This window comes from Tachyglossus aculeatus, chromosome 23 (assembly GCF_015852505.1).
Source record: "Tachyglossus aculeatus isolate mTacAcu1 chromosome 23, mTacAcu1.pri, whole genome shotgun sequence".
In the NCBI taxonomy this organism is placed as follows: Eukaryota; Metazoa; Chordata; class Mammalia; order Monotremata; family Tachyglossidae; genus Tachyglossus; species Tachyglossus aculeatus.
Window position 1 is genome coordinate 28,204,342 of NC_052088.1, and position 22,417 is coordinate 28,226,758.

The window sequence follows — 22,417 nt, forward strand, 5'->3', positions numbered from 1 at the left end:
ATATGTGTGGTGCCAGTTTAGGCTGGGAAGGGAAGAATGAATTCTAAAAATACTATGGGTGAAGACCAGAGACCATGAGGTGACTGACTGAATATGAGGGCTGAAAAAGCTGGAGAAGTTGAGGATAAAGCCACGGTTTGGGAGGCTGGACATAGTGGTGTTGTCAACCATTATTGGGGGGGGGGGGGGGGGGGGAGGAGGAAAAGGAGGAGGAAGAGGAAAAGAAGGAAGAAGAGGAGGAGGAAGAGGAAAAGAAGGAGGTGACTTCAGTTGATGCCAGCTGTGATTGAAGTATCTGATTCTGGGCAGGGAACGTATCTACCAACTCTGTTATGCTGTACTCTTCCAAGGGCTTTAGTACAACATTCCGCACACAAGTGGTTGATAAATATGGTTGATTGACTGATTGATTGAGGAAAGATAAGGAGTTCAGTTTTGAGCTTGTTGAACTTGAGGTGTCAGTGGGACATCCACACAGAGATGCCCCGAAGGCAGGAGGGGATGTGAGATGACACAGGACAGAGGTCGGAGCTAGCAAGGTAGAGCCATGCACGTAAAGGTGGTGAGGAATCATGAGTAACAAACAAGTTGTGGAGGAAAAATCCTCCTTTAAAAGGGTTTTAAAAATGACTTTAATGGCATTTATAAATATTTTGTCTTATAAGGCATTTCTTCAGTGCTTACTATGTGCCAGGATTGATAGAAGCTAAGCAGGTCTCAGATGGGGCTCACAGTCCTCATCACCATTTTACAGACGAAGTAACTGAGGCCCAGAGAAGTTAAGTGACTTGCCCAAGGTTACACAGCAGAAAAGTAGCAGGGCAGGAATTAGAACCTAGGTCCTCCTGACTTCCAGGCTCGGGCTCTTTCCATTAGGTTACACGGCTTCTCCATTTGGTATTTGGTAGGAGAAGATAAAATTCTTACACCATCGATTTATTTAAACATAAAAGGCCTGTGAAAATTTAGGCCAAGGACACTGAAACCAAAGTAAACTGCCCAAATCAGATGGAGGGGATCAGATGGGGGGTGGGGGGAGGAAAAAAGTGAAAGCTCATTCATACCTACAAATGGTCCGCCAGGTTTTATGACCTTTGTACTCCGATTGCGAGATTCCTCTTCCGCCTGGGTCATCCGTTCCCTCGTCACCTGATAGGAATCACTCGTTGCACACACTGTAATTTTATCTTGAATGAATCCCAGGCAATTGAGTTGTGAGGCTCCAGAACTGTGGAGAATCGAAGTAGCTTCGTAAGACAATAATCACAACTATAGGAACTTGCCTTTTGCTCCCAGAAATAAGCTAAATATTTTATTTACTACATTTTTCTTTACTCGCAAAAGCACAAAATCATTTGTCATAAAAACAGCAACGGTACTTTAGAAATGAACATTTAACTTTTGTGGGCAGGGAATGTGTCTACCAACTTTGTTGTACTATACTCTCCCAAGCACTTAGTACAGTGCTCTGCACACAGGTGCTCAATAAATACCACTGATGATGATGATGATTGTTTCCTCTTCAATCATTTCAATCTCCACACTACTATTTAATTTTAATACTATCCTTCAAATAAAAATATGTTTTGTCATCAAATTTTTTATGGCATTTGTTAAGTTATGGTATTCATTATTGTGTGCCAAGCACTATTCTAAGCACTGAGGGTAGACACAAGGTTATCAGGTTGGACATGGTTCCTGTTCTGTATGGAGCTCACAGTCCAGGCAGGAGGGAGTAGGATTTAATGCCCATTTTACAGAGGAGGAAACTGAGGTGCAGAGAAGTGAGGTGACTTGCCCAAGGTCAAAAGGCAGACAAGTAGTAGAGAAGGACTAGAACCCAGGTTCTCTGACTCCCAGGGCCGTGCTCTTTCACCAGGCTGCGCTGCTTCAAATCTTACCAATAGAGTTCTAATCTGACTTTTCAGAAGAAAATATTCAACATTCACTTACCACCCCCTACCACCCCCTCACCACTATCGACATGTCATTTCTCAAATCACTTTAAATGTCACTTAACCACTAGATTTGAGTGGCATTCTATCCTCAAACTTTAGCTTTCGAATAAAATAATGATTTTTGAGGATAAATTTCTACTATAAATGCTAAAACCTGCCTTCAAAATTTTCTCTCAGGTTCAAGGAAGGGTCATAGATACTGTTGCTGAAAAGCTCTAAAGATGAACTATTACTACCAGTGACAGGACTGAGATTAGGATTTAAGTGAGAACGGTTCCCAGTAAAGACCACCAGAGTCAATGCTTTTTTTAAATTCCTTTGATTCAATTAACGAATCAATGGTATTTATTGAGCGCTTATTGTGTGCAGAACACTGCACTAGGCATTTGGGAGAGTACGGTACAACAGAGTTGGGAGCCCCATCCCCTACCTCCAAGAACCTTACCATCCGGAGAGGCGGACATTAAAATTAATGACGGATACATAATTCAGAACCAAACGCTGAGTAAAGCAGGGTGCTGTTACCATCCAGGTCGGTTGAGAGTTAATAACTTCTGTACAACACACTGGGTTAGACTCTGGACGATAAGGGGAGAGAGGAACTGAAATCTTGACCGCCACACCTTTCCCACAACTATCGTTCCCTTCACAGATCTGACACCTACCTTCCCAGGCCACTTTGGTTTTGTGTTGAAATATTACTTTGGCCTTATGTTTAGCTGCTGGGTGCATATGAGAGGCAGGACCCGATAATCTTGTATCCACCCCCAGTGCTTAGAATAGTGCTTGGCACATCTCCTACTACAACCCAATCTTTACTCATCTAATGCTAACCTTCTCACTGTACCTCGATCTCAGCTATCTCACCACCAACCTCTCGCCCACGTCTTACCTCTGGCTTGGACTGCCCTCCCTCCTATCAGACAGGCGGTTACTCTTCCTTCCTTCAAAGCCTTATTGAAGACCATCTCCTCCAAGAGGCCTTCCCTGACTAAGCCCCTCTTTCCTCTTCTCCCTCTCCGACTTGCTCCCTTCGTTAATAATAATGATGGTATTTGTTAAGCGCTTACTATGTGCCAAGCACTGTTCTAAGCCCTGGGGTAGATACAAGGTGATCAGGTTGTCCCACGTGGGGCTCACAGTCTTCATCCCCATTTTACAGATGAACTGAGGCAGGGAGAAGTTAAGTGACTTGCCCAAAGTCACACAGCTGACAAGAGATGGAGTTGAGAGTTGGAACCATGACCTCTAACTCCCAAGCCCGTGCTCCTTCCACTAATCCACGCTGCTTTTCTAATCCCCTCACCTCCAAGGTCCACAGCACTTATCATCATCATCATCATCATCAATTGTATTTATTGAGCGCTTACTGTGTGCACAGCACTGTACTAAGCGCTTGGGAAGTACAAGTTGGCAACATATAGGGACAGTCCCTACCCAACAGTGGGCTCACAGTCGAAGTCCATACCTGTTATTTATTAATTTACTTGTATGGACTTTTTCCACCTCTAGACTGTAAGCTAACTGTGGGTAGGGAATGTGTCTGACTATTGTTATACTGTACTATCCCAAGTGCTTAGTACAGAGCTCTGCATGCGGTAAGCGCTAAATAAATACGCTTGAATGAATAACCCATCAGACATGCGATCCCTGTTCCAGCTACTAAGCGTAGGCACATTCTGGGAAGAGTTCAGCTGCAAGGGGAGATAAGACACTTCTGTTGTAAATGGGACGGTATGAAAAGTGGGAGTAAAGGCAGAGGAAGTTGAGAAAGGAGGAGGTCCTGGAAGAGTAATTCATTCCTTTTAAAGCCACCTTTTTAGGCAAATAGTCATTTGTGCAGGGACCATGGTGGTTTACAACGGTCACATAATTGAAAATAATCCCATGGTTGTGTCAGAGAGAAAATGATAGAGGCAATGAACTACATGCTGTAATGTACCTCCAAAGAGGGCGATAAATATTTTATAAAATGAAAATTTGTAAAGGGAGCTTATCAATTGACTGGCAAAATGTTCCAAGCATTCTTACCCAAGCATTGTGCTAATATGTGCTTTAAAGTAGGCTATGCCATGATTTCAAAATAAAAATCATGGGGAGGTGGTCATTGACACATAATCCCCTAAACAAGCAGCAACTCATAACTGAAGCAGCATGGCCTGGTGGAGAGAACATGGGTCTAAGAGTCAGAGGGCCTGGGTTCTAATCCCAGCTCTGCCACTTGTCTGCTGTGTGGCTTTGGGCAAGTCACTTAACTTCTCTGTGTCTCTGTTTCACTGTCTGTATAATAGGCATTAAATCCAATTCCTTCCTACTTAGACTGTGAGCCCCCAAGTGGGAAAGGGGCTGTGTCCAACCTGATTAGCTTGTATCTACCACAGTACAGTGCTTGGCACAGAGTAAGTGCTTACCAAATACCATAAAAACAAACTGAAGACTTGTAAAATCTATGAGATAGTTTGTTCATAACAAAAACAAGTTCCATGCTTTAATTGTTTCCAAGATCTTTGGAGGAAGAAATGAGAACTTCAGGATCTGGAAAAATTGAAACTTTGTTCTTCTCAACTATTCAAAAAAGGTCTGGTGTAATTTTAATACAGACTCTTCAGCTGGCAGAGCAATGTCTCAATGTGAACACGATGGGTACAGCCTTAAGATAAAGTCATCCATTATGAATATGCCAATAAACATGTTCCCAAGGTTTTCAAAATGGATGGTAAGTGACTGTGAAGACTGACATCACAAATCACTCAGAACAGGACGGTAATAAAAAGAATCCCCGGAATATTGAAGCATTTCTTCGGAAATGCAGTTATCCAAAAACTCTGTAAAATTAAACTGGTTTCTAGAAGTACGCTGCACCTGGCCACTTGACAAAAATAGCATAAAGATAGTTGAAAATTTTGTAAAGAATTAAATGAGTTCCTAAGTAGGATGAGTTGAGTAGTTTGAAAGGGTGAGGAATTTCATTATAGGCACCTACAGTAGAGAAGTCACACTCATCTTTGTCCACAGGCTAGGTACTCAAGTTACACATTCACATGTAAGCCTTGCTTTTTAAAAAAAGGGTTTGCAAATTACTAATTGAGTCTTGGGAAACCATTAGCAACCCTCACACTATTATTAAATCGAACAAGAACAAATGTTCTTTAAAGAAATACCACTCTTCTTGCAGATATAAGTTCCAGTTGGTGGAACTTCCACTTGAGAAGCAGCGTGGCCTAGTGGATGGAGTACTGGGTTCTAAGTCGGACTTTGCCCCTTGTTGGCTGAGTGACCTTAGGCAAGTCACTTCACTTCTCTGTGCCTCAGTTACCGCATCTGTTTTGGTTAAGTGCTTTACTACGTGTCGAGCACTGTACTAAGCGTAGGACCTCACAGTAAGAAGGAGAACAGGCACTGATTCCCGTTTTGCAGATGAGGAAACGGCGGCCCAGAGATGTGAAGTGGCTTGCCCAATGTCACACGGCAGACAGGTGGCGGAGTCAGGATTAGAAACCAGGTCCTCTGACTCCCATGCTCTATCCACTAGGCCAGGCTGTCTTTTTTTGGCTGGTTTAGCAAGACTACTTGCTTAGCTCAAATTTTTCCAGTGTCCTCCTCTTCCCTTCTCAACTCCAGGCTCAGCTGGAGAAGCAGCATGTGGGACAGGGACTGTGTCCAACCTGATTACAGTGCTTAGTACAGTGCCTGACACATAGTAAGGGGTTAACAAATACCACAAAACACTAAAAAGCAGAGAAATCGATTTGCTTGCCCTGCAAACTCCTGGATTAAGTTTGACTTACCTGGAGACTGTTTGCTGGATGCAGTCAAAGCTTCCCTGAGGGTTATCTTTACCAACATTCGACAAGTAGAAGTTAAAGTTATGCACTTCGTTTGGGAGATCACTTTTGGGAATTTTGACGAGCTAATGAGGGAGGGAAAAAAGGAGAGAAATATCTCAGATTATCAATTCTACATACATCTATGGAGTCACTATTTAAAAAGCAACTTTCTTATTACAAGCTTACACGCTGGTAAAGCCTCCTACATTTCAAATAACTAAAATGGTTAAGTTCAAAGGATTTGGCAATTCCCTTTACACTCTCCACGAAGTCCTGTGTGCCTCTTTGAATAGGCTCTTGCTATATAAAAAAATCCATCACCGGAGGTCAGATCGGTATTTTGGTCTTGCTTGTCAAAAGAAAGACATTGCTGGTATTTGACTAAATTTCTATACCACTGAGACAAAAATTCTAAGAAACACTTGCAGAGTTTCTAGAATTGGGGCCTTGTATTTTTAGACACTTTAAACTCTTTTAAACGAGGGAGAGGAATCGTGTACGGGAACAAGAATGCAAAATAGTGAAAAGGAAATGAGGTTAGTTAACAGTTAAAGTTCAACTACTAATATCCTTGAAAAGTTTTTTAGAATTCAATGATTTACTTTACTAGGTTTTTATTTTGAGCACTGTTAAAGAATGTGCTGAGAAAAAGGTAATTTTCTACCCAATTTGAATTAAGGCCTATATAAATATCCATTTCAGATGTGCTATAACCTGGTTTCCTAATTTAGTTTTGCAGTCATAACTGTCCGTGAGCACAGAAAGAACATATTGTACTGGAGACTAAAGATATCAGTTTCAGGTGATCAATGAAACAGTTAACCATGTGCTGTGCGGGTCTGTGTTCCTGTGCAGTTTTATGAAGATACCAGTGAGCTCCCTTTGTTTTAATATGGAGAAACAGATAATAAGCTACTACTCTGGATCCAGCTGAAGATCCAACGCACATGATGAAACTAAACTTTCTCCCATACTTTATTTTGAATTTATTAACTTCAGCCCTTATTAACTAATCTTTTTTCAACAAGCCTCAAAGCGGTTTTTCCTTCCCTGATATTAACCCTTCAGTAAGGTTTACACGTTTACAGACAAGGCTCAGGGACATCAAAGAAGTGAATTAATTGTTGGTCACTGTAATTAGGAAGGATGGCACTTTGCGTTGAACATTATACCTAGCTGAGTTTGAAATAAAACTGTGGGCTGATCAATCTTGGACAATTTTAAACTCTCTCCAAGATTATGATCCTCTTTGAATAACACCAGGGAGTTGGCCAGATTGGAGGGAAAAAAAAGTTTTGCTAAAGCTATAGTTAAGTTAATGAAAAATCCTTGAAGATTATGCTCAATAGCAACAAAACAGCTAGACTGTGGCTAAGCGCCGACAGGTGCCATCCTGCACATGCTTCTTAGCGTTACAATGGAAGACAGATGGTCTAATTAGAAGAGTTTGGTAGTTCAAAATGAAAAAATATCAGAAGAGCCCTTGCCCTGCTTCTGCCTGGCAGAGAGAAGCTGAAATGGGCAGCATGTTGTACCACTATCTTCCTGGTGCCTGAGACAGACAGACAGACACACAAACACCCCTTTCCCCCCCAAAAAAAATCCCATCCTGCTCCCACCTGGCAGGGAGGGGCTGGTGTAGAAATACGCAGTACAAACATTCAAATCTGGAGGCCCTGCCTGAGTGGTAAGAGCCACAATGTTCTGCAACTTTTACTGACGTTACGATTGTTTTTCTTGCCTTATATCGCCCTCGTTTTAATCTTTTGCTATGTGTCCATCGCTAATCCCTTCTGCTTACTTAATCTTAGACCGAGAGTCCCTTGAGGGCCAGGAACTGCGTCCAATTCTCATCTTCGTACTATCCCCCATCACCGTGCTCTTCAATACAGTAGTCGCTCAATAAATACTGCTGCACGACTAAATTAGAATTTCAAATAGATTCCGAGGAAGAGACCGGGAAAAAACCAAAATTAAACAGTAAACAAACCCAAGTTTTTTAGAAAAGACACCCTCCTGAAGTTTTAAGAATTAAGGGAAGTGGTGCAGCCCAGTGGAAAGACCACTGGTTTGGGAGTCAAGGGACCTGGTTTCTAATCCCAGCTCTGCACCTGCCTGCTGGTAACCTTGGACAAGATGCTATTCATCTTCTCTATGCCTTAGTTTCCCCTTCTGTAAAATGACAATTCAATACCCATCCTCCCTCCCCCTTAGACAGCGAGCCCAACGTGGACAGTGGCTGTGTCCGACCTGATTAGCTTGTGTCTACCCCCTCTTGCTACATAGTAAGCACTAACATACCACTGCTACTATTATTATTGTTAATATTACATGTTTACATACATACATTACATAGTACAGTGCTCTGCACACAGTAAGCACTCAATAAATGTGATTTAATGAATGAATGAATGTGTAACACCTAAGATTGAAGGAGAGAGGATCTGTTCCTAGGAAGGGGACCCAAAAACCAAATGAGTGATGGCAAATATCACAAGCCTGCTTTCTTTTAGATGCATTTACTTTTTCTTGAAACTTCTGTGTATGTATTCAGCACTGTGAACTGTTTCATACGTTACCCCCAATAAGATGGCATGGATGAATACTCATAATACACTTAAGGAACTCATAATACCTACTGTTCACATAAGAGTTGTGAACTTTCTGAAATTAGGGATTTATAAGCTATTAAAGTATCAAGTTGTTCCCAAGAAATCCCTCCACATCTGGGGGCGGACGGGAGGGGGGAAAGGGGTGCATGTGCATGCGCGTGCAGGTGTGTGTGTACTATATGCATAATGCACATGGCATCTGTGGGATTCCCCAAGAGGTCTCCTTCACCTTATGCTGGTTCTTTTATAATGAATTCACAGTGATTTCCCCCACCCACAACAAACCCTGTCCTCTGTGTCAACTTTGCCTTCATTCACTCATTCATTCAATCGTCTTTATTGAGCGCTTACTGTGTGCAGAGCACTGTACTAAGCGCTTGGGAAGTACAAGTCAGCAACATATAATAATAATAATAATAACAATAATAATAATAATAATAATGGCATCTATTAAGTGCTTACTATGTGCAAAGCACTGTTCTAAGTGCTGAGGAGGTCCTTACCCAACAATGGGTTCACAGTCTACAAAGGCGAGACCAGACAACAAAATAAAACACAGACAGGTGTCAAAATCATCAGAATAAATAGAATAAATACCTTGGCTAGGTATGCTGTGTACCTTTTTAAGCACTTTGATATTCATTCATTCAGCCATATTTATTGAGTACTTACTGTGTGCACAGCACTGTACTAAGCGCTTGGGAAGTACAAATCGGCAACAAATAGAGACGGTCCCTACCCAACAATGGGCTCACAATCTAGAAGGGGGAGAAAGACAACAAAACAAAACATGTAGACAGGTGTCATAATCGTCAGAACAAATAGAATTTGCCCTAAAGCTAATCGATCAGTCAACGGCATTTATTGAGCGTTTACTATGTGCAGAGCACTGTACTAAGCGCTTGGGAGAGTACAATACAACAGATTCAGCGGGTATGTTCCCCGCCCATAACGACCTTAGTCTATTCTTGTATTCTATCATTTCTCCCATTTGAATGTCTGTTTCCCCTTCTAGACTGTGAGCCCGTTGTGGGGAGGGATTGTTTCTATTTGTTACTGAATTGTGCTTTCCAGGCACTTAGTACATTGCTCTGCACACAGTAATCGCTCAATAAAGATGAAAATGAATAGACTATAAGTTCCTGGTGGGCAGAGACCCTATCTACCAATTCTGTTGTAGTGTACTTTTCCAAGCACTTAGTACAGTGGTCTGCCCTCAGTAAGTGCTCAAGAAATACCACTGATTGATCGACTGATTTTTTTTTTAACCTAAAAATTCATCCAGAACAGGGTGACATGTGGGCAGGATGGAAGCAAGGGGGGTATGTGTGTGTGTTTTTGTGTGTGTGCGCACACGTGCATGTGTGCACATGTGTATGGGTGCTCTGACAGGCAGAGAAAAGAGCAGAAGGGCAGCTCAGCACTGCCTGCCCAAGAATGATTACTCCTTTCTGCTCAACTGCTTCTCTCAGTGCTTCCTAAAATGCCATTTAAGGGCATTATTGATAAATCCTGGGTCCCAGCCCAACTACCCAATTTCTGTGCATGCACTAAACCTATTTTAACTGTCACCTGAGCTGTGTTTCTAAGACATGACTTTGGTATTATTCAAGAAAGCAGAATCAATCAATCAGTGGTATTTATTGGGGGCTTACCATGTGCGGAGCACAGTACTAAGTGCTTGGGAGAGTACAATACAACGAGGTTGGGAGACACATTTCCTGCCCAAATGATGCTTCAAGCTCAAATAATATTAACAAAATGGCTAAGAGGTAACGGTTCCTCCACTGGGCATTAATGGTTGGAACTCCAGCAGAGGCAGAAGTCCTGGAGGGGAAAAACATCTCTGGCTCAGGCAGCATCTCCTCACACAAGGCCTGGCCCGATGCGCTATCCTTTTTTTTTTTTTAAATGGTATTTCTTAAGCACTTACTATGTGCTAGACACTACAGTGAGCACAGGGGTGGCTACGAGCTAATCAGGTTGGTCACGGTTCCCATCCCACATGAGGATCACAGTCTTAAATGCCAATTTACACATGGGGGAACTGAGGCACAGAAAAGTAATCTGGCAGACAAGTGGTGGAGCCAGTATTAGAACCCACGTCCTTCTCACTCCCATGCCTGCACTCTAGACACCAGGCCAAGCTGCTTCCCATCCCAAGAATGTAAAGGTCTCTCTTTTGGGTTAGACACTATAGTAACAAGAAAAATCCAGGTACTTGGTACTTGGTGGAGCGAGGGAGAGGACAAGACAACACAACTGGTTTCAATTTTTTTTATTTTAAAAGATCAGAAATCCTTAAGTCCTAATGTATATTATATTTTGAATGTCAATATATTTGAATGTCAATTTCTGAAAGGTCATGGAAACTAAAGCTCTTATTTGCATTGGCCACACAGTCATTTTAGACTGTGAGCCCACTGTTGCGTAGGGACTGTCTCTATATGTTGCCAATTTGTACTTCCCAAGCGCTTAGTACAGTGCTCTGCACATAGTAAGCGCTCAATAAATACGATTGATGATGATGATGATGATGGAGTGCAGACCAACCATAAATCTAAATTTATGGACTAATTCTATATAAACAGTGGTAGTTATTGAGCGCTTATGTGTGCAGAGCACTGTACTAATCACTTGAGAAAGTACAAGAAAATAGAGGTGGCTGGTACAATCTCTGCCCAGAATGAGTTTACAGTCTACACGGCGGGGATGTGCCAACTGGGCACGATGCTTCTCAAGACATCTGGAGATGGCCTAGTATGAATTCTTCGATGATGGCAAAGTTAATATGAAATGTTTCCATTTTATCTTAAGGAATGTTCACTATGTTCATTTTTTTGGGTCCTCGGGAGTCATTAAATGCTTCCTAATTTCATATCATACTTTGTTTTCTATTGCGTTCAACCCAATTTTCCCCCGCTAGACTGTGACTGAATACTCTGTATTCCCTACTCTGTGGGTAGGGAATGTGTCTACCAACCTTGTTGTATCGTACCAAGCACTTAGTACAGTGGTCTGCCCTCAGTAAGCTCCGCACACAGTAAGCGCCCAATAAATACCACTGACTGGTTGACTGATCTTGTTTTCTTGAATAATACCAAAATCATGTCTTAGAAATACGGCTCAGATGACAGTTAAAATAGGTTTAGTGCATGCACAGAAATTGGGTAGATGGGCTGGGATCCAAGACGGGGGTATGGCTATTGCCCAGGGGTGAGGGGAGCCTGGTGACCTGATATTTTGGAGCTATGTAGTTTCTAGATGGGAAGGGGGCAATGGACGGATGAAAGGGCACTGGTAGCATTTGTCATCATTATTAAACCAACGATAAAGACGGTGGCGGCGGTGACTAGTGTAGCAACTCTCTTCCCTAGATGAAGGCTTGGAGGGAGGAGAGACATGTGGGGCAGAGCATAACAGAGGAAAGGGGAGTGAAGCGAAGGGGAAGAGAGGGGAAAGAGAATCCGTAGAATCTAGGGAAGCACCGTGGCTCAGTGAGAAGAGCCCGGGCTTGAGAATCGGAGGTCATGGGTTCTAATCCCGGCTCCGCCACTTGCCAGCTGTGTGAATTTGGGCACGTCACAAGTTCTCAGGGTCTCAGTTACCTCATCTGAAAAATGGGGATTAAAAGTGTGAACCCCATATGGGACAAACTGACACCCCAGTGGTTAGAACAGTGCTTGGCACATAGTAAGCGCTTAACAAATGCCATCTTTATTATTATCCGTAGGAGAGAGGGGAAGGAGAGCATTACATGGGCCCACAGTGGACCTCTTGGAGGATTTACTTTAAAATCCACCACTGCCATAAGGACTATCAATCAGTGAGGGTGGTATATTTACACGTGGGCTTAACTGTAATTGGTTGGACCAGTAAACACACTGTGTGCCAGGACTTGGAAAATACGGGGTCACGGGGAGCCAATTAGGTCTGCTTTTAGCTTCAACACAGATTTTGTGTGCCACTGTGAATCTGCCATTTTGCCTTTGGAAAGTGAACACATTCTGAACACACAAAAAATCCTATGGTATAATTCTTGGAACAGTTTCACACTTTCCCTAAAAGGCAGATTCAGACTGTTTCTCTCTCTCAAAACTCTACAGTCATTTATAGAGGTATTCAAGCACTTAGTGCAGTGCTCTGCACACAGTAAGCACTCGATAAATGGCACCGACTGGTTTCAATCCAGCCCCCTCTGTTAAGGATTAAAACAGGTTGCTAGAGCCAAAAAATTCAACAGGTTTCTGTTTCAAAGGAATCAAAGCAGCACTCAGATTTTCACTCCTATCTACATGAATGTCACGTAGATAACTGGGTTTTTTTATTTTTGTTTCAGAAATGAGAGACTGCAATCAAGGGGTCGAAACCCCAATCCACACCCGTTCTCCCAAACTGCAGTCTGCCTCTGATAAGAGCTAGGAATAAAAAAAAATATGCCCAGATGTTCATGCTGAGGTTTCTCAATCATTGCTAAGTTTCATGCTTGGGCAAGTGTTCCTGGAAAAGTTCATTTAATCACAGTCCTGGTCCATCCACTGACATCTCGGGATAAGGCTCTGGACTGAGAACAGAAGCCCTGATCTTCTTACTAGTGCAGCTGACGTTCTTGAAGAATGATCTTAATGTGTGTTAAATCATATGCCGATATCTCAACTGCATAAGCCTAACTGCCACAATGAACTGGGCTGGGCCGCAGGACTGATTTCTTATTTAACAAAAGTTTAAATGCATATCTACTCACAGGAATTTGCTGTTTTCAGCTAAATTCTATACTAGAAGTGGACATGAGACATAAACTATGCCACAGCATACGCAGTGAATTATCTTCTTTGGCATTTTACTTTAGAAAACATGAGTTTTGGCCAGAGTGGTTAATGAAAAACGACAAATCGTCAGAACTTTTTATGAACTGGTAGAAAGAGCATGGGCATGGAAGTCAGGGGACCTGGGTTCTAATCCCAGCTCCACCACCGGTCTGCTGGGTGACCTTGGGTATGTCTCACGCTGCTTGTGAGAAGCAGCGGGGCTCAGTGGAAAGAGCACGGGCTTTGGAGTCAGGGGTCATGGGTTCAAATCCTGGCTCCACCAATTGCCAGCTGTGTGACTTTGGGCAAGTCACAACTTCTCTGGGCCTCAGTTGCCTCATCTGTAAAATGGGGATTAAGACTATGAACCCCCTGTGGGACAACCTGATCACCTTGTAACCTCTCCAGCGCTTAGAACAGTGCTTTGCACATAGTAAGCACTTAATAAATGCTATCACTATTATTATTATTATTACTATTATTATTATGTCACTTACCTTCTCTCTGCCTCAGTTACCCCACCTGTAAAATGGGGATGAGGACTGTAAGCCTCAAGTGTCCAACTTAATTAGCTTGTATCTATCCCAGTGCTTTGTACAGTGCCTGGCACATACTAAAGCGCTTAACAAATACTATAAGCCCCCCCACCCCAAAAAAACCTTTAAAACCCTGAATCTTTGACCTAAAAACAGCTTTCCCTTCCCCCGCCCCCTATCTTTTTTGTTGTTGTCTAGCAGATGGGTACACTCTTGGTCTTCTGAGCTGACCAAGACCCTTAAGGGAGCAGGCTGGGAGTGAGAGCTCTTCCCATAACTACAGGAACGCTCACTCCAAACTAGAGTTTGGGGGCTTCATTTGAAATTCAGTGCTGGGGCTCAAAAGCCTCCACTGCCCTTCCCAACCATGTTCCCTGAGCTGGGCAATGCTGCTGCCTTCAGACTGGCTGAAGTAATTCTAAGGACCAGTTGTTGGAAACTACAGCCTAATGGATTACGATCTCCACTGGCGGGAGCAATCAGTAAAAGTAGAAGGCTGCCGCTGATGATCGATTATAGTTCCACATTTACCTAGCAGAGTGAGGGACTGGTAAAACTGCGCAGTTACTTCAGGCTGCACCAAGAAATGGGCCAAGAGATTTGGTCAAAAAATGAAAAAGGAAGGCAGCTTAATAGGACGTGTGAACTCGAATCTTGGGGCGACTGCTTCTGGCTTTGTCCAGAGAAGACATCATCATCATCATCATCAATCGTATTTATTGAGTGCTTACTATGTGCAGAGCACTGTACTAAGCGCTTGGGAAGTACAAACTGGCAACATATAGAGACAGTCCCTACCCAACAGTGGGCTCACAGTCTAAAAGCTAAGAAGACATGCTCATCTGCGGAAGCTATAACAAATTCAAGAAATAATTCCTTACGCCAGGTCTATCTGGATGGTGCGGAAGACTGTCACATCATGGCTCAAAGCAGTTCTGGAGCCCCATTCTTCTTCTTCAGGGTTACTATATGCCAGGCATTATATTAAGTACTGAAGTAGACACAAGCTCACCAGGTTAGACACATGGGGCTCACAGTCTTAATCCCCATTTGACAGATGAGGGAACTGAGGCCCAGAGAAGTGAAGTGACTTGCCCAAGGTCACCCAGCAGACAAGTGAAGGTGCCGGGATTAGAACCCAGGTCTTTCTGACTCCCATGCCTGGGCTCTATCCACTAGGTCTCTGGGTACCAATCCCACCTGGAGCAGGACCAGAAGTTCAACAATGGAAGGCCTTCACAAGTTGCTCGGGGCGGATAAAGTGAAAGAAAAAGTGAGGGGTCACTCCGAGGTCCATCATCACATTTGGGGAAGGGGCTCATGGAGAAACCCACATCACTTGCTTCCACAGAAACACAGGACGACGAGTCTCGCCTTTGCAAGTCACCTATCAGAGAGTGTGAAGTGGAGCATTTCTAATATCAGAGGGTGTGGAGACAGACAGTCTGTTGGAACAATTGAGGAAAAAAGAAACAATTTTTTCTGTGTCCTGGCTTAATTATAAACAGTTGCATTAAGAAACAAGATCAGGCAAAGTACTCTGTATTAAGTGCTTGGGAGAGCACAATATAACAGAGTTGGTAGACATGTTTCCTGCCCACAAGGTGCAAAAAAACTAGTACGATTTGCCCAGTATCCATCTTCCATATGTAACACCTCAAAATATAGTCTTACCATTTCTTAAAACATTCTTGTTAAAATTAAGGCTGCATTTTAAGTTCAGCACACAGGTTACTGATTACTCATAGGAATGCTGGCAAACTCTTGTCTAATAAATTATTCCAAGAATAGCATTTTGGTCTGTTGTGTATATTTTTAAAGTGCGTGATTATTTTTGTTAATAGCACTTCTAATTGGAATCCTGAATAAGCAATGCATCATCTGTGAGGAACAGTAGCTTGCAGTAATTTTCAGTCAAGTAATAAGACCCGTGTTATTCATCAAAATATCTATTTTATGTGCACACACGCACACACGTGAGTATATCTGCACAGAGAGATGTAGCACCCACCCACTATCAACCCCAGCACTGTGCTTCTGCATGAATGACCTTTTAATAAATACCATATAACTTCCTAACTACAGGGACAGACTTGGAACAATCTGACGATTTGAAGATTTAGCTGCAAACTCCCATTTTAGTTTTTAGTTTCTTTAATTTCTCAAACATAGACATGAAAATAGGGTCTTTAAGACTAGTTTGGCTGCACAAGAGGAAATGCTCCTAAAAAGGGCACTGGCAAAAATAGCTCTCCTCTTTGTTGTTGATGTAAAGATGATAGCTGCTGGAGAGTCATCCCTCACCCCCAAGCTACTCCCCGTCAGCCATAAGGATAGGGGGTATCCCAGCTCCTTCTTACCCCTTTCCCCCCCAAAACACACACACACACACACACACACACACACTCACACGCATCAAACCTTCCCATCCCCCTCCCCTGGGTCCCTGTTCACCCACACAATTTCTGCTCATGCAGTAAAACAAGATCGGTACTGGAAGCACCAGGAATTCAGACTCTGCTTGCATAAGAGGATATGAGATTAGAAGGCTTCATCCCCTTACCCCCTAAAAAGTAAACACAACTGAACACACATTAGAATGATTCAGTGCAACATTTTAATGTAATGGCCACATGCTTTGATTTCTGGCTGTGCATGCGTTGCCTAACTTGGGTATCCAGACCGAAAAATGTATTTCACTCCCAGAAGGTTGCAAACTCAAACCTGCTGAAGTTGCCAAGAGATGGAAAACAGGCAATTAACTTTTACGCCTTTCTTAGTCTCTTATTACAGTACCCAAGAAGCCCTGTGCTATCAAACTGGAAGGTTCAGAGGGCTATGGAGTTTACCCCTACAGTTACACCTCAATTGACATTGTTCAAGAAATGATTTTATTTACAGTTCTATTATTATTATTCTCATTTATAAGAGTTGCAGGGAAAAGAGAAAAAGACTCTGGACAATTGCTGTTCCTATAGGAGAGGAGCAAACACTGCTCCCTAAGTGGATGAGCCAGAAAAAATCTGATGGCTTCAGACCCCAGAGAGAGGCGCAGACTCTAGCTACAGCACAACAAAGACAGGAGAAAATAAAATTAAGTGTCCTTATGGGAACTGCAATTTTGAGGCTTTAAAAACATTTGATTCCATAAATGCTTAGGTGGATCTGGTTCTCAGGCACTGAAAATGCAATGAGCCCTAAAACTGCAGTAAATGGGCAATTTTATAGAATGTTCCAATCACCGTGTGAACCTTCTAAGGGTTGTCCAAATCTTATCACCAGACTTCCATGAAGCAAGACAAGTGACTGTCATTTAATTTCTTCCTATCCACTTACCGGCGGAAAAGGTTTACAAACTAACTGAACAATTAACTTGTAAAGCAGAACATTCACATGTTCTGCAGTTTGTAGAACCACCAGTTTTAGATACAACTTCCTATCTTCGGCCTTTAATGTGTGACACTTGTTCTTTAAATAAAAAAAAGAGACACACTCCCACTGTTTGCAATTTATTTTTTCTTTCTACAGTTATGACCCTTCCCATCTTGCCTGTAAATCCTGTATGGAACAAATATGCTGACTGATTTATTTGTTCGTTCATTCATTCAATTGTATTTATTGAGCGCTTAGTGTGCGCAGAGCACTACATTGAGCGTTTGAGAAATACAAATTAGCAACATATAGAGACAGTCCCTACCCAACAATGGGCTCACAGTCTATAATCTTCTTCCATGGACTCCCAGCGCTGGGCTAAACATTTATTGCCCTGGGCTTCCACACGGAATAAGCTTTTAATAAATGCCGTAACTTCCTAAACTACAAGGACAGACATGGAACAATCTGAGGATTAGAAGATATCCATTTAGTTACAAACTCCTATTTTATTTTTTGTTCTTTTATTACTTAAACACAAATATGAAAATAGGATCTTTAAGACTAGTTCAGTTGCACAATAGGAAATGCTATTAAGATCGTGTTGACACATTAGAGGTTTGAAATGGGATATAAAAAGGGAAAGGATAACATCCGTGTATTACGTCTTCTAGGGTGGGTACCACAATTAAAGAAGATGATGTTACATCAGTGATTTGGTTTTAATTTGGCATCATATTAACCTATAAACACGGGAGAAGTCTCTCCACTGTGTCGCAACAGGATTTTTCTTTGCCTTCTGACAAAGACAGGGGGTTCCTGAGGATGAGGCTACGGATCTTGGGACACTCAAAAGCCCTAAATCAACAGCACCATACGGTATTCACACTTGGGCTAAAGGAGATAAACCAGAAAATACCAAATATTGGCCAGGGGGGCAGGGGGAGTAACACAAGGGACAGAAAATAGATCTGATAGTTCATTCGTTCAATCATATTTGAGCACTTACTGTGTGCAGAGCACCAAAGTCTGAACCAGATGAGTAAGTAGGTGGCATGTGTTGTCATATAGAACTAGTCAAGCACCCACAATCTACAAATTGGATTACTCAATTTACTAGGATACCCCCCCCCCACACACACACACACACACATGCACACATTCCTCTAAGGATGGTTTTCAGAGGCTGCAACCAAGCCCTTCAGCAGAAAAGCAAAACATCTGGACAATTTGGAACAAGGTTTATAGCTAACCTAAAGCTGCAAATCAGGCCCATTTCTTTTTGTTCACCCCTCAGGGGAGACCAACAAGTCTCTGATTTAACGAAAGGACTTTGAATGGAGAACGGCCACTCACTGCTCTCCATTTCCACCACGGCAAACCAGGGCAGAATGGACTGAAATCACAGTTGGGCAAGACTTGGCTCATACAGAAGACGCAGCCGATCAGACGTTGGTATTTGCCGAGCCCTTACTGAATGTGGAATCGCCAGCTAGGTTTTCTGACTGTACCAGTTGCGAAATGCTTGGACATTTTACCAAGAGAGATTGTGTTGTTAGACAATTGCCTGGCCAGTATGATTTAGATGCAGGCGGGCAAGACTAAATAAGCAATCTCTGGTGGTCAACTGCAACTCCCCGATTCTTAAGAAAAACAAAAAAAAAAAGGAAAAAAGGCTTAAGTCTTCTCTTTCAGAATATTAAAAGCTGGTGAGTGTCTGGGTCACGTAAGGTGAATGTCACAGTGACACCTGTCGTTTAACAGGCTCTTGAACTCAGTGCCATTTTACCATCGGGGATTCCTGTCAGCAAGGATTAAAAATCATCCCAGGATTTAATAAGGAAGACTTGTAGGTTTTTACCCCTGCTGAAAGGGAGTTCCTTGTGGGGCAGGGACTGAGTCGTAATTTTTGTGTGCTCTCCACCGTGCGCCACACAATTCAAGCATTTGGTAAATGACTTTGATTAGGACACTGATAGGACAAGGGCGGGAGACAGAGGACCATTAAACTTTGTCCGGCACCTTGCCACATGCTCGCCTCTCCGAAGCCAAACTACTCACTGGACCTCATTCCGGTCTCTCTCACACACAGACCTTTTTTTTGCTCACACCCTCCCTGCTACCTGCAAGTCCTTTCTCCTTTACAATGTGGCAGGCTACTGCTCGCCCCATCTTCAAAACTCTTTTTCCTATCTTTCTTGTGGTATTTCTGAGGCGCTTACTATGTGCCGACGCTTACTAAGTGCTGGGGAAGAGACATGGTCCGTGTCCCACGTGGAGCTCACGGTCTTATCCCCATTTTGCAAAGGAGGTAACTGAGGCACAGAGGAGTTAAGTGATTTGCCCAAGGTCACAAAACAGGCGAGTGGCAAAGTTGGGTCCTTCTGACTCCAGGCCCGTGCTCTATCTACTAAGCCGTGGTGCTGCTCTTCTGAAATCACCTCGACAGGGTAGCCTTACCTGATCATTCTCTCACCCCCTCTCCTATATCCCCTTCTCCTGCTACCTTCAGCACTTTCACACCACCCAAAGCACTTGGGTCCTCAGACATTCTCACGACACTTGAGGACACATTAATCCTAATTGCTTTCACTGTCTGCCTGCTGAGATTGTCAGATTCTTCCCATTCTACTGCACTCACACGGAGTGCCTAGTACAGTCTTTTCTACACACAGTAGACCCTCGATGTACGCTACCAACTGAAATTTAAAACATTTTAACAATAGCCCTAGGCCGAGAACCTTGTTGCATATGTGTGAGTGTGGCTTTCTCCCTCCACAGAAAAGGAGCTGCTTTGATCAAAGCCTATCCCACTCATGGATTCTAGGGGACGCATTTGGTGTCCACTCATTCATTCAATCGTATTTATTGACCGCTTACTGTATGCAGAGCATTGTTCTAGCGCTTGGGAAGTACAAGTTGGCAACATATAGAGACGGTCCCTACCCAACAGCGGGCTCACAGTCTAGAAGAACTGTCCAGAAAACAGTCTAAAAGTTGGATGAGATCCCCTACAGAGGGGAGATGGGTATTCAGGCAGGCACACGTATCCCTGGGTGAGGAAGTCGAAGGCTGGAAGGGTGGACCTTCCACTCTCCAATAAATACAATTGATGATGATGATGATGATGGACCTGCCGCCCTGCCAGCTCTAGGGAGGCGGTGCCAGCCCAGTGGAGAGCCAGCTTGGGACGTGCCAGTTCATCCCCAAATCAGGTCACTGGCCCGTCCCGTGCTGTGTTTCTGCTGAGCATAAGTGCCATGGGAGGAAGCTAGGGAAAGCTTCTCCCTGAACCCTGCTCTTCTCCTTCCCTCTCTCCTCTCATTTCTTTCCTTTCTCTTTCCCGGCCTCCCCGGACCCTCCCTCCCATCTCACCTAAAAAGCCAAGTTTTTCGGACAACCCTACTTTAGACTTAAGTGTTCATTTTAATGAAAACCTGAAAAACAATTCAATTCCAAATTCAACGGACTCAGTCTCATTCTGCCATACTAAGGGAAAATGTGGCTGATTTTCTTTGACGATCCGTAAAAAGGACCATTTAAAATACAAAATATCGGCATTTTATGAAGTGTCCGGCAATAATACTTCCAGGATCTCAGGCACTGGTGAAGAAGTTAGGGCTCATGTTTTAAACAGCAAGGATTCATCACAAAATGTAGCTGTCTATTTCTGCTGGTTCAACTTAAACTTACCCTACATCAATTTTTTTTAAGATTTCAATTTTCAATAATTACGTTTGGCACTAAGAGAGTTTTACAACATTTCGATGCACGTGCCTCTCAGTGCCTTCAATTCTGAATCAAAGTTGAGGAATTAGCTTGAAGAACATCTTACTGGAAAGGATGGATCTAATGGATAGAGCACAGGCATGGGAGTCAAAAGACCTTGGTTCTATTCCGACCCCATCACTTGTCTGTTGTGTGAACATGGGCAAGTCACTTAACTTCTCTGTGCCTCAATTTCTTCATCTATAAAATGGGAATTAAGACTGAGAACCCCTTGTGGCTTATGGTCTGAGTCCAACCTGATTACCTTGCATCTACTCCAGTGCTTAGAACAGTGTCTGATACACTGTAAATGCTTAACAAATGCGACTTAAAAAATTTTTTCCTGATGAACTAGCCATAATGTCCATGAAGAAAAGCACCTGGATATTCAAAATATTTTAAAAACAATGAATAGAGACCCAGGATTTACTCCAGAAAAAGTAATAGTGGTGCACTCCGACCAATCAATAGTATTTATTGATTGTTAACTATTTGCAGAGGGCAAAAAAGATCATCTTCCAAAATCTGACTTCATGGGTACTGGTGTGCTGTGACATACTTTACTTTAGCTCAACAAGTTCATTTTTTGGATAGGAATTGTTGAGTACGTGCGTGTGCTCGCAAAGACACACACTCACAAAACATTCAATGTGATGACATATTTCATACTCTTATAAAATATGAGTTACGAGGGATTTCAAAATATATGTGTGAGTTAACCAAACTGTGGAACTGAGAACTTTTCCAACCTTGCTGTTTTATTATTCATCAATTTTTACATGGCTCAAAAGAGTAGAGTTTCAGTAAAAGTTTGGGGAAAGCTATCCTCCAAAAAGTACATTTTAGTTTTTGATTTTCGATAGTTTCTCTTGTCAATATTTAGCACGGATACTTGATGGTTAAGGTAGGATGTTCTTATCTCCTGTGGCTACAGTGACATCTCAAGAAAAATAGATTTTGAACACCCAGATTAAAGAGAGGAAATGTGAACAGAACACGGGCCAGGGAACCAGATGATGAACATTCTAGTTTCACCTCTCCCACTGTCCTACTCTGGGAACTTGAGCTAGTTATTTAACCTCTCTGTCCTTAGTTTCCCATCTGCAAAATGGTGATAAGAATATCAGCCTCTCCCCATCTCACAGGGTGCTGGGAGGATAGTAATGATAGCTGGTTTAATTTGCCTCTACCCCAGCGCTTACTACAGTGCCTGGCACATAGTAAGCACTTAACGAATACCACAACTACATCCACAATTATTAACTAATGTGAAAGCTCCTTGGAATTTTTATTCTTACTATCATTACCATCAGGTGTTATTTTACGCCTCCCCCCAAATTAAACGGCGACAACTTCTCGATTTTGCTATAAAGGTTTGTATTTATTTCAAGTGGTTAGGATACTTAACTAAAGACACCAAAATAAATCAGTTGCTTCAAGGAGTAGTATCCTTACTAGGAAGCAAGCTGATATGTTTTTCGTGTGCATTCTGATGTTGCTAGGAAGCAGTTGCAACTTTTTCTTTCTGTGAAAGAG

General features: G+C 42.7%; 1 protein-coding gene across 1 annotated transcript in view; it reads right to left on the reverse strand.

Annotated features, from left to right (window-relative positions):
• Positions 1–22,417, reverse strand: part of ELL2 (elongation factor for RNA polymerase II 2) — a 96,246-nt gene that overhangs the window by 24,723 nt on the left and 49,106 nt on the right. Inside the window, 2 exon segments of the mRNA XM_038765567.1 lie at positions 1,065–1,228; positions 5,747–5,868. Of these exon segments, the coding sequence (XP_038621495.1) occupies positions 1,065–1,228; positions 5,747–5,868 (286 nt within the window).